The sequence below is a fragment of the Ailuropoda melanoleuca genome, chromosome 8 (assembly GCF_002007445.2).
Source record: "Ailuropoda melanoleuca isolate Jingjing chromosome 8, ASM200744v2, whole genome shotgun sequence".
Lineage (NCBI taxonomy): Eukaryota > Metazoa > Chordata > Mammalia > Carnivora > Ursidae > Ailuropoda > Ailuropoda melanoleuca.
The window spans coordinates 26,809,285-26,824,933 of NC_048225.1; the positions used below are offsets into that span (position 1 = coordinate 26,809,285).

Here is a 15,649-nt window from a genome sequence, read left to right on the forward strand (position 1 = left end):
ACCTCGAAACTGAAGCGCCTCCCCCACAGCTCCTAATGTCTGTGTTTGTCCTCATACGGGCTTCTAGAGGCACGCATTTTTAGTAACACTAATAAATCACATTGGAATAGTACTTTACGTTTAAAATGTGATTTCTTGTGGTTTTGTCTGCTGCATAGAACGTCTATTCTGAAGAGGCAAGATAGGAACATAATTAAACTAATCAGTGTGTTAGGTGATTTACATGAGTTTATGCAGCTAGTAATTGTTGGGTCTGGTCTCACCTGATCTTCTGATGCAAAGGTTAGGGTTCTTTTTATCAAGGGATGAAAAGTCCCACAGAACACACAATATTGGAATGTGCATTCTATTATACAAATATTTTTATTGGTAAGAAGGAAAGATGGAAGCGAGGAACGAAGAACGGGAGGGAGGAAAGACAGAAGATGGAAGGACAGACTGACAGTCTTTTCAGTCCAAATAAGCCAAATAAGGTCTCAGTGGACTTTGCAGTGAATTTGATTGATCATTTCTCTGCCATGGCGGAGAGACAGCCAGGAACACCTGGTTGAGGTGTTGAAAGCCATCCAAGAGGGCTAGAGCTCCCTGTCTCAGCTCCCAGGAGTAGAAGCAGAATGCGAGGGTGCTGATTAGGAAGTGCTGGTGATGGAGCAGGTGGGAGGAGGAGATATGCATGCGAATGTGGAAAGGTCCAAGAAATATACTACTGAAGCCTCCCCTCTGCTCTTCTGACAGAAAATAGCACCAACCATACACAAATGAACAGAGAGGGCTCCCTTTCCCGAATGTACTGTGGGCATGCAGATATTCAAACAGAGAGGTAAAGGGGGATGATGGGTGAGGGACTGATGAGGTCAGCAAGCCTCAAAGGTCTCAGTGTTGGGAATCTGCATCCCACCGGACTTACATCTCCGTATGAAGAGTGTATGTCTTGGATCACACAGAACCTACATTGAGGTCCCACAGTTGACACTTACTTAGATAACTTTGAGCAAATTAAAAATCTCACTAAGCCTTAGTTTCTTCATCTGTAAAGAGGAATAGTAGTAGTACTGCCTCAGAGAATTCTATCAAGATTAAATCAAATAATGGAGTCAAGCTCCCTGTAAAGTATTTAATGCACAACAGATTCGTGATGTGTCAGTGCCCATGTGTACATGTGTGTATGTACTTGGTGTCTGTTTCCACATGCTTCTTTAAAAAAAAAATTCTAGATCATAGAAACCCTCATTAAAAAGAAACCACTCTACAACATTGCAATTTTAGGTTGTATGTCCTTGAACAACTTTCTTGATGCCTCTGCATATAATTATCCTCATCTGTGAAATGTAGGAAAGGAAATAATTAGGGTGACCAACACACCCCCTTTGCCTGGAACTTTTCTGGTTTTAACACTGAAAGTCCTGGGTTCCAGGAAACTCCTTAGTTACAGGTAAACCAGGACAGTGGTCATTTTAGAAATAATATCTACTTGTGGGGTTAATGCAGGGATAAAATAAGGCAATATATGTAAAACATCTATTATACAGTATGTATTTAATAAATAGTAACTGTCAGTATTACCATAAATGCTGAGAGTCTTTAGGGGCATTTCAAGATCTTAAGAAAGGTCATTCCTTTCAATTTATTGGCATTTCCAAACAGTCTTATTAAAACACCCTAAGTCATTCATTCAAAAAATATTTATTGAACAGCTGTGCCAGACATGATGGTATGTCTTCATTGAACAAGATGAGCAACAGGGCTTACATTTTATTTGGAAGAGGCAGGCAATTATGCAACTGTCTGGCATAGGAGGCTCCACTTTAGAAAAGGTGATCAAGGAAGGCTTCATAGAAGAGCTAAGATTTAAAGAATAAGACAGAACCAGCCAGGTGAAGAGCAAGGAGAAAGACAAGCATAATGGATCCGAGTCAAGGAATGAATGGCTTGTGGTGTATAGGAGGAAAGGCATGCAGGGGAGTGAGAAGAAGAAAATGACTTGGGATGAGGTATAGACAGAGAGGCAGGCCTGGTTTACAAAGGAATTTTGACCTCAAGGAAGGAGTTTTCATGCTCCATGACCAACTCCTCTTTGTTCAGTCTAGATGAAAGAAAGAAGGTCCTAGATCAAGCATATTTTACCATAGCCCGACTCCATTGTTTAACAACTCAGTTTTGCACTGGACTTTGCCCTGGTCTGGAGTGGAGAGTATGAAAAGATGTATTAGTCTACAAACCAACTTCTGCTTGATGGCATCTTTAAGAGCTTTTTGGTCTAGATTGAACATTCATGCACCAGGCTGTTGACATACTCCCGAGAGTCTCTGTGTGGGATCCAGGAAAGTTAAGGGTGTTCCAGATTGGTCCTTTTAGTACTGTAAGGACAGAGGTCCTAAAGCCTTAGCAGTGAAGGAGTCCTTGCTGTGAAAACCACCATGAGTTGCCATGGGCATCTCAGATCTTCACTACAGAGAGGAGGCTGGAGGAGAGTGCCACTGGCGGTAAAGGAGGCCATCTGGGATTCATAGATCTGCATGTGTCATGCAGAGTAACCTGGTCCAAGCAGCTTATGTGCATTCCCAGCCCCACAGGACTGTTCAGTGCTTAATAAAGCATCTTAATTTGGATTTAATAGGATATCTACTGTGTGCTAAAAACAGCAAATTGCTATTTATTAATGACATAATTATTAAAACTTAACACCTGGGCAGTGGAAGCTAAACCAAGAGTGAAGAAGTTCCCTAGAATACTGTTCCAATAATTATCTTATTTAATTATTTACACTTTGAATTAGAATTCACTAAGAGCCAGATTAAACCTTAACATAATGTATTAAATGTGGAGCTGTATTCAGAGTGTGGTTCACTGGGCTTCTGCCTACCTTCCCAAACTTAACCTACTCACTTCTTGGTCTTCCTGTTTCCATACTGGTGTGTTTTCTAGATTCAGAACTCAAAGTCAGCAGAGATGTCACATACATGTATGTGGAAACAAGCTAATGGCCTTTTTTAGGGAACCCTGAACTGTTAGCCCATCTCATTGACCTTTGTGATCTCGGTTCTCACTCCTCTGCTATTTACTTTCAACCTGTATTCTGGGACCTTGCCCCAGACCTTTGATGGTATCACTGTAACTGCTGAAAGGCTAGAACTGCCTGCATGTCCTTGATAATCTCATCATCAGAATGTCTAAAACAGAATTAAACTCATCAAAATAATGTCCTCCCTAAAAGAAGATCTTTGTAGAGCATCCTGGGGTCTGCTAGCTTAGCCATTCAGCTGCTGCGGAACAAAGTGGCATTCGTATTTGACTCCTCGTTTCTAATTTCCCCATCCCAGGAACCATCAAGCACCTGCACATTTTCCTGGGCATTTCTCTCAAATCCACCCTTTTCCTTCCATCCTTATAGAGCCAGCAGTTTAATGCATGCCTTGAATATCACTCTCCTGTAGATTAATTTTTTGACTTTAATTTCTGTATATTCCATTCCCTCTGACACATTGTTGCCAGATTATTTTGCTTAAAGTACATTAAAAATTTATGGCGTTTTTTCTTGAAAAAATTCCAAATGCTTGCCATTGGCTATGGGATAGAATAAAAATCGAGGACGAGGTCATTCAGGCTGTTCCATGCTTTGGTTTTCGCTTACCTCATTGATCTTGTATCCCATTCTTCCTCGAGACAGTTAAGATTTATCAACCATCCATTCTGTATTGACACTACATATATGTGTTTGCCAAGCACACACAATATTAAAACTCACTTATTAAGTACTTCACCTTGCTAGGAGCTCCTGTAAGTCCATTTTATAAACTTGCTCCTTAAATTCTGAGAAGAACCTTGTGAGGTGCATGGAATTATTGCTTCATTGCATAGATGAGGAAGTCAGGCACAGAGAGGTGAAGTGATCTGGCTAAGACCACCCAGTTTGAACATGGTTGAGCCAGGATCTCAACCACGACTGTCTTTTGTCTTTTGTAGTAAATCAACTTTGCATCTTCATACATTTCATGAATTTCTGCCTTCCCTTTTGTGCGCATGTCTTCCTGTCTCACTTCAGTGAAGCAGCTTCACTTTCTCAGCCTTTGTGACTGTTTTTCTTTTTTTTTTTTTTTCATTTGTTGGTATCCAGCGTAGACTCGGGAGCCAAGGCAAAGCCACTCTGACACTCCTACTTGCTGTGATCTCAACTTACAGAGTTTAATGTTTGTACCACTCATTTGACATTCAGCCACACACATATTTGGGACAAATTTTGCTTTATTTTTCAACTCTCTGGGATGTTTATACACACTGTTTTTCCCAAACAGATTGTACGTTCATGGAGGGCCAACCAAATTTGTCTATTCCTGCATGTCATTCATATACCTACAACACAGCTGTGTATCTAGGAGGTGTTCACTAAATGTTTGTTGAGTGACTTTTGGCCCAGGCTCCTTTAGCAGCTATTTGTCCATTACCAACTATGCCTGGCCACAAGAACTCTTAATAATAGTATTCTTCTTGTGTTGTCTCCTTTGCCTACAATGTCTTCCCTCTTTTCTTCAGATTCATTTTGACTTATCATCTTGAGCTTAGTTTAGGTGTCACACATCAAAAAAGTCTTCCACGACATCCATCTCTAGGCTGGCTTGGGTATCTATCCTCTGTATTCCCTCAACATCAAATCTAATCCTCTATGTCACAATACATTAAGGGGATATACTTCTTTTTTTTTTGAAAGATTTTATTTATTTGTTTTTGAGAGAGAGAGTGTACAATCATGAGCAGGGGGAGGGGCAGAGGGAGAAGCAGGCTCCCCACTGAGCAGGGAAACCCCCCCCCCCCGCAGTGTGGTACTCAATCCCAGGACCCTGAGATCATGACCTGAGCCAAAGGTAGATGCGTAACCCACTGAGCCACCCAGATGCCCTAAGAAGATATACTTGTGGACCTATTTTTACATTTCTAGACTGCGAACTCCTTGAGGACAAGGGCTGTGTCTTTTTTAGTGTTGAGTTCTTAGTGCTAAGCACAATGCTAGTACATGGAAGTGATCAATGAATATTGATAAAGGAAGGAAAGGAAGGAAGGAAGGAAGACAAAGCAATCCTAATATGTTTCTAACAGCCTGCATCATGAGAAGAGGTAAGATGCAGAATGTATCCATGGAAACAATATAAATATATAAATAGCTCTATCTTAGTTGGCCAGAACTTTTTTATGAACGTGAATTAGCTAAGGCCACAGTGCATCCTTATCAATTCAATTTAATTTTAAATACTGACAATGTGCTAGCACTTGCCACCTAGCATATGATACTTCTAATCCCCCAGCATCTTAGGCACTATGCCAGTGTAGTTCTGATCATTGGGATTGCACCTCCGGTCAAAACCCTCAGCTCAATGCCATGAATGGTCTGCATTTCAAACTCACCTGGGGCCTTTTGCCACCTTTGAGCTGCACTTCCGTGCAGGATTGAAAGAACAGCAAGCATTTCTCCAACTTGTACTTCATAAGTTGGACACTTTCCAATTGTTAGTGGAGGGAGACAGTTCTAGATGATTCTTCCAAGCATGAGGTATGATTGTCTCATTTAATATACTCACTGTGCTGACAACTCTGGCCCCAAACACCTTCTATTCTACTTGGGGACTGTCCATTGTTCTCTAGTGTATGATTAGCAGATTAGCTATCATGTAAGGAGCCAGGAAAATGAACTCCCAGTAAGCCCTTCCAAAGCAAGAGTAATTCATTACCCAGCCTGATTTCCACTTAAAATGTACTTTAAGCACACTTCCAACTACAAACCCTAAATCACCCTGTGTTCACAAAGTCCATCATTTTTTATTTTATTGCATGGCGTTGGCGTGACATAATCCCTTGCAGAGCATCTCAGAGTGCTTTACAGATCAATAAATTACTTACCTGCACAGTTGAAGCAACGTCTGCAAGGCCAGCACAGTCATTATGCAAGCAGCCTGTCCTCCAGGAAGCAAGCAAGGCTCTGTGGGTGCCAACGATGGGTGGGAGCAAGGGCCAGGCGAATGTATGGGTTGGGGGAGTGGTGGCGCAAGAAATGACTGTTCCAGTTAAAACTGTGAATAAAATACATCAGGTTTAAATGATTTTAAGACTAAGAGCATTTAGAAATTTGGATCCTTCAGACAGTCAGCAAATCAAGTGTTCAGTCATTAACTCATCAATTATATTTCTGTCCTGGAGGATTCAATCTAGCTTTTAAAATGATACAGCCATAAATTTGCAATGTTATGTCGTAGGATCATAGAACCAATGGTTACTCTCTAGCCCTCACCATATTGACTCTCCTACCAAATAGTTGTGAGAATGAGATGTATGTGCAAACACACACACACACACACACACACGCACACTGCCTCACTGTCTGAAGCTTGATATGGATTTAAATCTAAAAATGATGAATTTGTGTTTACTTTATGCAAGACACCCTATTCAAGATGGCAGGAAATAAAAAGAAAAGTAAGGCTCTTGCTCTGCAGCTTATATTCAGACACTTTATATCATGAAGAAAAATGAGACCGGGGTAACATAAGCAAGTTTATTTTAAATGCCTTGGAGGAGATTATGGGATCCCCAGGAAAGAGAGGTCACATCTTTTTGGAGATATCTAGAAGATGTTATGGAAGGGGTGGTAACTTAACTGGACCTTGAATAATTCCAGTAGGTATACATAGTTGGGGAGAAGAGTCTAAGTGACCAAAATCACAGCAAGGGTATGAGGATTAGGAACCAAAAGTGCAACACATGCTTAGAAATGAGTGTTCCCAGTTGGCTGGAGTGTAGGAAAGGGGTGGGAGACAAAATGCAAGAAAGAAAGAAGGAACGAAGGCTGGAAGACGGTGCTGTCATGATACCCCCTTTTCATAGAGTAGAAATTCCAACACAATTAGAAGTGAGTAACTAATGGTTCAAGTAGAAGAAAGGCCATCACGGAAATTTCCAATCATGAGGGTCATCCCCGGCCTTGGGACAGGGAGTAAGTTCGACGTTTAGGTTTCGTGGGATCTCTAGCAGGACAGCTGGCATTGTGTACTGGGTGGATGGTGTGCTTTGGAGTTGCACACACTGATGGCTCAAAGGGGGGCTTAGTCAAGGGAAGGACCTAATATGAAGGAGCCTAAATGAGCTGGATGGAGGGACCACTTAATTTGTAAAGACCTACAGTGTCAAAACTAGTGTCCGTGGGACTGAACTGATACATGTTAGTGATCCAGTCATGATGTTACAAACGTGTAGTAGGTTGGAAAGGTGGTTCCCTTGAATACCATTATAATTCCATTCTATAAATATTTGTTAGGCTTTTGCTGTGTCTATAAATATGAGTACATCATGGCTCAGCCTGTCAAAATGCTCTTAGTTAGTGGATGAGAGATGCTAAGCAAATAACCAGAACATAGTAGGATAAGTGCCAAGAATTAGAGTCTGGGAGCTCAATAAATGACACCGTGGCTTTATAAAACAGTTGGCGGATAAGACAAGCGAGTAGTCGTACTTGAACTGAATATCGTGTTCACTGGGAGTAAAGATGGTACTAGAGAATTAGGCTTCGATGTGCAGCAACAACGAGCTTCTAACTCAGATCCCCAGAACGAAACAGGTGCACACAGACAAGTGCCGGCTGTCCTGTGGGGTCTACAGTTCCCCGCGGGATGCTGTCCCTGTGAAGCACGTATAAGGAGGACACAACAGAATATAGCTTCCTAAGGGAAGCCTGGTTCCAAAGCAAAAGACTGAAGGAAACAGGGGTCCTACTCCCAATTTCACCAATTAGGTAAATCCCTCCCCTCCTTGGGGGATTAATTTAGGGTGCAGAAGGAAAAGAGACCTAACTGGTATGTCCTCTGACTCTCCATCAGGTATGTGCAATGTACTCTGGAGACACAGATGAGAAGCAGCAGCAACTTAAATTTGTGGAGGACAGAGAGGTGGAGAGGTAGGGAGAGCTGCAACAACGTGGCATCTGATTTGGGTCTTAAAGGATGACTAGAAGTTTTACAGGAAGGACATAAGGAACAATATAGATCCCAAATGTGTGATGGCCAGGAAGGACATGGCGGGTCGGGGATAACAGAGAGGGTAAGGAAAGGGGGGATGACTGGGAATGTCAGTGGAGACATAGATTGATGTTTGATTCTGAGAGGCCCAGTATGCAGGGCCGAGAAGCTTGAGTACTTTCAGGTAGGCAGTAGGGAGGAACTGGAGGTGTTTAGGCAGAGATATGATAAAATCAGAATTGTGTTATATAAAGCGGACTCTGAATGCAGTGGGGAGAATGACTCGTGGATGTGTGTCGGAGGTGGGTGGGGGTGAGAGTGGAGAAGGAAGCGGGTGGAGGCTAAGAGAACAGTTCTTGCGGTATTGCAGTGGAATCCATTCCCATTCGGACTTCCCGACTCTGTGTTTAAATGGGAGGAAATAGAAGCTAAATTCAAGGTAAGATATTTCTTTCACGTTTAAGGCAATTCCTCTAATTTCTCATCATTTACTCCTACAGCCCCGATATTTCAGCCCCTGCGTTGTTCTGCCAACTATCATTGTAAGACAACAAAGAAATGTTTCAACAAGATTTTTATTTCCTTTCTCTCTGCTTTGTTTCCACAGTATCTCCCAAAATTGTGGAGATTTCTTCAGATATCTCCATTAATGAAGGGAACAATATCAGCCTCACCTGCATAGCGACGGGTAGACCAGAGCCTACGGTTACCTGGAGACACATCTCCCCAAAAGGTAAGAGAGGAAATGGAAGAATTGTTGGCCATAGCTAGGAGGTTGTGGCACTGGTGACTTTGCCCAAAGGGGCCTACATTTTTGATATCCTGATAACAATGTACTCATGGCTCTGCAGAACATTTTGGTGTTCTCTGCAAGACAGGAATATATCTTGTAAGATTTCAGAAATCATATTTGAGGATCTCTCGAATCCTGGGGAAATGAATCCTAGCTGTTGCTCAGTGAAATGGTGGTGAGATGTTCCAGGTGAACTCCACTGGTCCTCTTTGCCGATGGAACAGTCAGGGCAGGTGGCATTGCTCAGGTGGTTGTTGTAAAATACTGAAAACACAAACACACAATGAGGAATGAAAGCTTTGAATGACCATAGCCCTAAAAGTAAAATGTCCAAGTCTACTTCTTCAGCATTGACAAATATCTGGTCCCCAGCCCATTAATTGCTTTGTGGTTTTGTTGTTGTTTTACTCTGATTAATCCTAGATAACAAATATAGGGCAATGTGTGACTAAATTGCAAAATTTGCTTTGTCTAAATGTCTAGATGTTTTGTAGACCAGACTAAGTGTTGTTTTGTGCTTTCATGGATTGAACGTTAAACCTTTAGAATTTAAGGAGAGATGCCATTTATCATTAAGCTAGCTTTTATGCAAGGTGCACTAAATTATTTCATTTGTTTTTAAATATGTACTGAGTGCTTGTAATAGTTCAGACACTCTTCTGAGCAATGAGGCTGTAGCAATAGACCAAAACATACAAGTTTCTGTTCTCATGAGCTTACATCTCAGGAGACAAGTGACCAAAAAAAAAATGAATATAGAGTATAACAGGTGGGAGAAAAGATGAGAAGATAGGGCAGTTTACATTGACAGAAGAACCAGAGGTTTGGTCAGGGAAGACCTTTGAAAAGGTGATATTTGAGCAGAGATGTGAATAAAGATGCTTCATTTCAGTGTTTATTGCTGGTTAATGTGAACTATATTCTATATTTAAGTGAGTGTGTGTGTGTATGCATGTATGCATGAATGTATGTGTATTGCTGAGTACTGCACGTTTAAGGATTCTGAAGGAACCACAGTGGTGGATATCTGCTTAGTGTTGCAAGTTGGGCCCCCAAAAGCAGACCCTGAGAACATGATTGGTATATAAGAAGCTGTATTGGAGGAGCTCTTGGGATCAACTCCTGTGAAAGGGAAAGGAAGGAAGCAGGGTTGGGCCAAGGGAGAAGTTGCATGAAGACCAGTAGAATGTCTCAGCTGATGCTGTGGAGAGTTCTGGAGCTAGTATTACCTTTTAGCAATGCTCTCTGTTGAGGAGAGAGGGTGGTCTTTTACACCAGCAGAGTGCGCAGTCATGGAATTTGGGCTGTCCCCTGGAGGACTGTAACATTGGGCCAGGGGTCTTTACAGGAGACAGTCATCAGTGGTAGCCCTGGAGTTCTGCCCACCAGCAGTACGTGATCCCCTGGGGCAGGCGACCTCCCTTTCTGAAGGTGGCAGAGCATCACGGTGTCCGCTCCGCTTGGACCTGTAAATAAAATCCGTGTAGGGCTATGAATGGGCCCTAATACCTAATCCCCTCTCCCAGATAGTGACAGATTTGCCCTGATGGAGGTTCTCAGAGAAGGCATGAAATTTTCGGTGTGTTTGGCCTGGATTGCTGGGAGCTGTCCCATGCCACCATTTCTGACGCTACCACCATGAGCAAAGGGATCGGAGAGAGTACTCGCATGTCTGCGATTCTCTTGATTTGGAATGGCCTTACAATGCCCTGGCCCAAAATCTGGGAGGAGGCTTCCGCTGTGCACAGGACCATCCATGAGAGGACATGGCCCAGGGGCACGTTGGAAGGAGGGGCCATCGAAATGGGCAAAGTTCTAAGTCCACAGTGAATGCCATTCATCACTGCTTCATGCTGAGTCCCCAGTGCTATTGGATGCCCAGGTGGTCTGTGCCTTTAGAGTCTGTAGAACATTCATCATCCCAGGGAGACCCACTGTGCCTTCTGTCAAGAAGCACTGGGCCCCGCCCTCATGGAGGTCTCTGTATCTGTCGGGTATCTTCTCTTTCTCTTCTGGCTCTTCAGCTCTTTGTCCTTTTCTGGGTCCTTTTTTCCCCTTCTCTGTACATCTTCTCCTTTTGTCTTGGCCTTTCATGCTTTGTCTTTTTATTCTTTACTTTACTATTCTCTCTCAACATCCTAAACGTTTGTTCATTAATTTCCTTTCTTTCCACATTTCCTTTTCCTTCTTCCCCCAGCCCCCACCCTCTCTTCTCACAATTACTTCTGTCTCTCCTCTGGCACTGGAGCCCTCTTCCTTTTATTTTGCTGAAGTTCACACTGGCACACCTTACGGGCCTTTGTCCCCGTTGTGGCCATTCAGCAGACCCATTTCCCTGGGGGACTTTACCTGAGCCTCTACCAGATGCTTCCATTTTACTGGGGTTTTGGCTGCTATGGAAACAGAAGACAGATCAAGGGGAGAGAAGCAGGATAATCAGAATCTACCTGTGGATCAGAGTCATTTAGATGAACAGCTTTTTCCAGATCCCTGGTCCAGATTAGCTCCCCTGGATTCAAACTGATGAGCCATGCCAAGCAGTAATAATCACCTCAAACTCACCGGGGGGCCGTTTTCCCTGTGACTGATTATTTGGAGATCAGCGGTGTCATTGGGCTGCTGCCAGATCTGAACTGAAGCTGGAGACCCTTAGCAGCCAGACCTTCATCTTTCCCCACTAAATATTTCCAAAAAGGTACTTATTTTAAATAAGTTGGATCAGGCTTGGGGTTCCTTGGAGAAAAAAAGATATGACACATCTCAGCAAAGGCTCCAGAGGCAGAGAGCTGTTGTTATCTTTTGTCCCATTCTGTGTGGGTAGATCATGTTTCAATCTGGACCATTCTCACACACTGAATGGTTAGCTGACAGGGGCTAAGCCCGTTGGCAACACTGATGGTTTCATTGCATGTTCTCCCTCCGGACTGATCTGTTTGTTTTGCACATTTCTGAAAATCCTAGTTTCTTCCGTCATAACTCATGTGGTGCTGCTTGCAATAAACTTCTATAAACCTCTTTAGAATATGTATTTCTAGCCTTGACCACCTCTTACGTGGAAAAGGAGAACAGGAGTGTTAACCACCATCTTAGAAATGGTTCATACATTTTGATACACAGCCATTTAAGAGTGACATCTGATTGGAAGAGGGTGGAGGGGCCTTGTCCATGAATCATCTGCCTAGCACTTCACACCAGGTGGAGAAAAAGTCAGTTGTCCATATCCAATGTCAATTGTCCATATCCAAGGTGGCCTCCCAAGCCACAACTCTGTGCTACCATTGATCATGGGGAGTAGTTTCCTCTTATTATTGGCAATATGTCTTCTAGTTGCCCTCGTGAACCTACCACTCCAAAGAGGTCAAGAAGAAAGTGAATGAGTTTTATAAAGATACCTGCCCTCCTGCTATACAGTTGTTCTGGAGTGTGCGGATGTTGTTTCCACCTGCACGGGCCTAGGTCTTTTCAGAAAGAAGTGCCCTCATGTCCCTGTCTCACCTGGAAATTACACCTGGATCTGCATGAATGTTTAATTGGACCCTTGCCAAACTCTGTATAAGTGCTAGCATCCTCCTGCAGGGGTCCAAGCAGCATCCGGGGCCCCTGTCTCCTCTAGACACATTTCCTGTTCACAGCTCTGTGCCTTGTCTTTTGTCCTCATCTAGGCATGCAAGAATTTGTTTTTGCACAGCCCTTAGCTCTAGTCTTTCTGTGTCCAAAAGAATACCTTTAATGTTCTGTATTCCTCTGGGTCTTTCCTAAGTAAATAGAAACACCGTCTCTTTCAGGGTATCCTAAAAGGTGCTTTTTAGGACCTCTCTCTTCATGGAAAAGTATTCTCAAAGCCCAATTTTTATGTCTCCAGTTGCCGTTGGATTGTAAAGCTTTAGAGAGAAGGCTGAGATTCCTATATTGGCACAACCCCAGCAGCCCAACATGAAACTCGGGTGAAAGCATCAGTCTGATGACTGCCGTTTTCCCTGTGACTGATTATTTGGAGATCAGCGGTGTCATTGGGCTGCTGCCAGATCTGAACTGGCGTGGGTCCTTCCATACATATGGAATCAGGGATCACTGAGCGTCCTAATGGAGCTGCCCTCCTGAGTGCGCTCACTGACCTCCACCTCTCTCCCATCAAACAAAATACTGAAAATAAAAAGCTCACCAAGGCGGCTTAGGGAATACTTTGTACCCAGATACTGGTTGGGGGCTCAGTAAGGTGCAGTGAGCTGTTTACAGAGATGTCCTGATTTCTGATCCATGAGTTCTTTGAGGCCTACGTCTCTTTGGGGGCCTACATCTCACTTTGCTTCTTCACCTTCTAACACAATGCCCAGCACCTATAAAGCATTCAAGAAGTATTTGTTGATGCAGAGAACACGCACTTAACGTCGCCAGTGCCCCAGAGAGGGAAGCCTGTTCTCCTGATTCAAAGACTTCGTCCTGATCCTTGAGGAATTCTCCTCCACTTTGATGTTGCTGTTGAGACCTGTGTGTTTCCTGCTGCAACTCTACTGGGGAGTCTCCAGGACATTTTCTCTGGTCTTCACAGGATTGTCAAGCCTTTCCTGAAGTTCCCCTACTGGGGGACCTGCGGTGGCAGGGCTTGACTTCTCCTTGAAAGACAGACTCCTTTTCAAGTACTCTTTTGAAAAAGTTGAGAAAGCTTACAAGTGACTTTGAAAGTGGGTCTTCTGTGAGCTCTCTTCCGTGCCCCCTCACTCCCTCTCAATCCCTCCCCCGATATGTGTGTTTCTCTGCCCTGTTCTTCATCTGACCTTTCTGGGGCTCTTGATACTTTTGGTGTCTTACTCTTCCCAACACTAATTGTGCCTAAACCCTCAGTGGCTCCCAACAGTTTCATAAAATAATCCTGGAAGTTCCAGGGAAAGTTAGTTCAATCGTATATGAAAATCCACTGCTCCTCATGGCTTAAAAAAATAAAAATACAAAGAGAGAAATCAGTACAAAACAGGAGAAATGTTAGTTGAAAAATTCTCCCTGCCCCCCACAGTATGTGAATTGAAGGGGGAAAGAGATTGATTGGTTTTTCCCGGGGCCATATAAAGACCTTGGGGGCAGAATTAGAGCAAGACCACATGTCGTTTAGGTTCCAAATCCAGCCCTTGTTATGGAACCCATTTCTTTCCACAGCGTGCAGTGGACCCATACCTGCGGGACCAAGAACCTTCCTCAGCTGCCAAATCTCTTCCCTCCCACCTCAGCTCTCCTGCCCTACTTGAAGAGGCCCAGGGAGCCGTTGGCTTTTCTGGGCCTTATTTCTCATAGTTTTAAAAGGCACCAAAAGCCTCACCAACTTGGTGAGGACAAAGTGACCCTTGATGGAAGCTCTTCTCCTTGCCAATGCCCTGAGTCCTTCCCTCCGTGCCCCCCCGCCACGCCCACCTATGTCCCCATTTGTCAGCACTGACAGGTCTTCCTCCCCAGCCAAGCAGGACACTGAAGCACTAATTGGCACTGGAGGTATCACAGCATGAGTTCAACCAGAGCTGGCAGGCGCCATGACTCCAGTGACAGCTCTGTGAAAAAGTGTCAGGAACAGAGCTGTGGCATGCCATCGGCTGACTACAGCACCCTGGCACTAATGAGCAGCCTGTCAGCACCAGCATCAGGGGCCCCATGTGGCACAGAGATCATTACGATGGCAGACGAGAAAAACTTCTCCAGCAAAGAAGAGCCGGGGATGGGAGGAAAGGAGGACAAAATGGAACTAAAGGCATCTCCTTACCCACAGATGGTTACCACCCAGTAGGAGAGAACCAAAAAGCGTGCGTGCACACACACACACACACACACACAGAAAAGGAAAAAAAATGTTTATAAAAGATTTCTGCGCCAACTCTGGACAGCTCTGGGACTCTCATTTTGGTTGGGTTGCCCTGTAGTTAATCGATACGGGCCATAAATCTTTTTCTGCACTAAACCAAGGGGGACTCGGTGACTACATTAACTCTCCAGTCATGGCCGCCAGTGCGATGAAACCAGGGGGCAAGTAGCCTACGTTCCAAAGAAAGAGGGACCTGAGGAAATAAGGAAACTTTGGGATCTGTGTCTTTTTGTTACTTTTCAGGGCAGGCTCCCTGCCCAGGGAATGTGCTGAGCCGCCAGCTGCCTGCCTATCTTCCGCTGGAGTATGAGAATCTAAGAGACACAGTTGAGAGAAGGAGCTTTTCTCCTCTGTTCCTTCATCCTGGAGGTGGGATTGGGAAATGGCCAGTGGATCGGCTCTATTTTTCTGCGTCCTGAGGGCAGGTGTGAATTTTCCAGCTCCATTCTCTGCTTCAGGCTTTATGGAATGTCTGGTGCTTCTTTGAGGTTTTGGCTACCTCTAATGGCTCCCTCCTCATGGGTGGAGGCTGCCTGGTAGAAGGTGGCCATCTGTCTGAGAGGGATGGGCCTTGAAAGCAGGTCCAGCTGGATTTGAAGTTCCCTCCACTACTCACCCGCTAGGTCAGATCAAGGTAGTGATGAACCTTCCAGAAGAGACTTTATTAGTCTTGTTCTTGCTTCTTGGCATGGCACTGAGAGTTTTCATTGTTTGGTTCTGGACCTCATTTGTCCCGCACACTGCAATCACACTAACAACTTGACATTTACCACATAGTGGGTGTCCTTAACTTTGCACTTACCATCTGGCCTCCCTAGATCATCTCCTTGAACCTTTTGGATAGAGTTCTACACTTGTTTGAAGACCATGATCAAATATTACCAGTTTGAAACCCTCTAGTGACTTTCTTCAGACAAAGTGAGTCATCCCTTTTTTTGAGATCCCATAGCACTTTACACAAGTTTCTATTGATGGAAATTCTTACCGTGTCTCGTAGACTCATGAGGCCCTTTA

At 44.0% G+C, this 15,649-nt stretch overlaps 1 protein-coding gene across 6 annotated transcripts in view; it reads left to right on the forward strand.

Moving 5' to 3' along the window:
* NTM (neurotrimin) overlaps nt 1–15,649 on the forward strand; it is a 965,418-nt gene that overhangs the window by 829,029 nt on the left and 120,740 nt on the right. For all 6 annotated transcript variants that reach the window (XM_034666097.1, XM_019796936.2, XM_034666098.1 and 3 more), the window contains one exon: nt 8,605–8,730. In XM_034666097.1, coding sequence (XP_034521988.1) covers nt 8,605–8,730 — 126 coding nt within the window. The remainder of the gene's footprint in view (nt 1–8,604; nt 8,731–15,649) is intronic.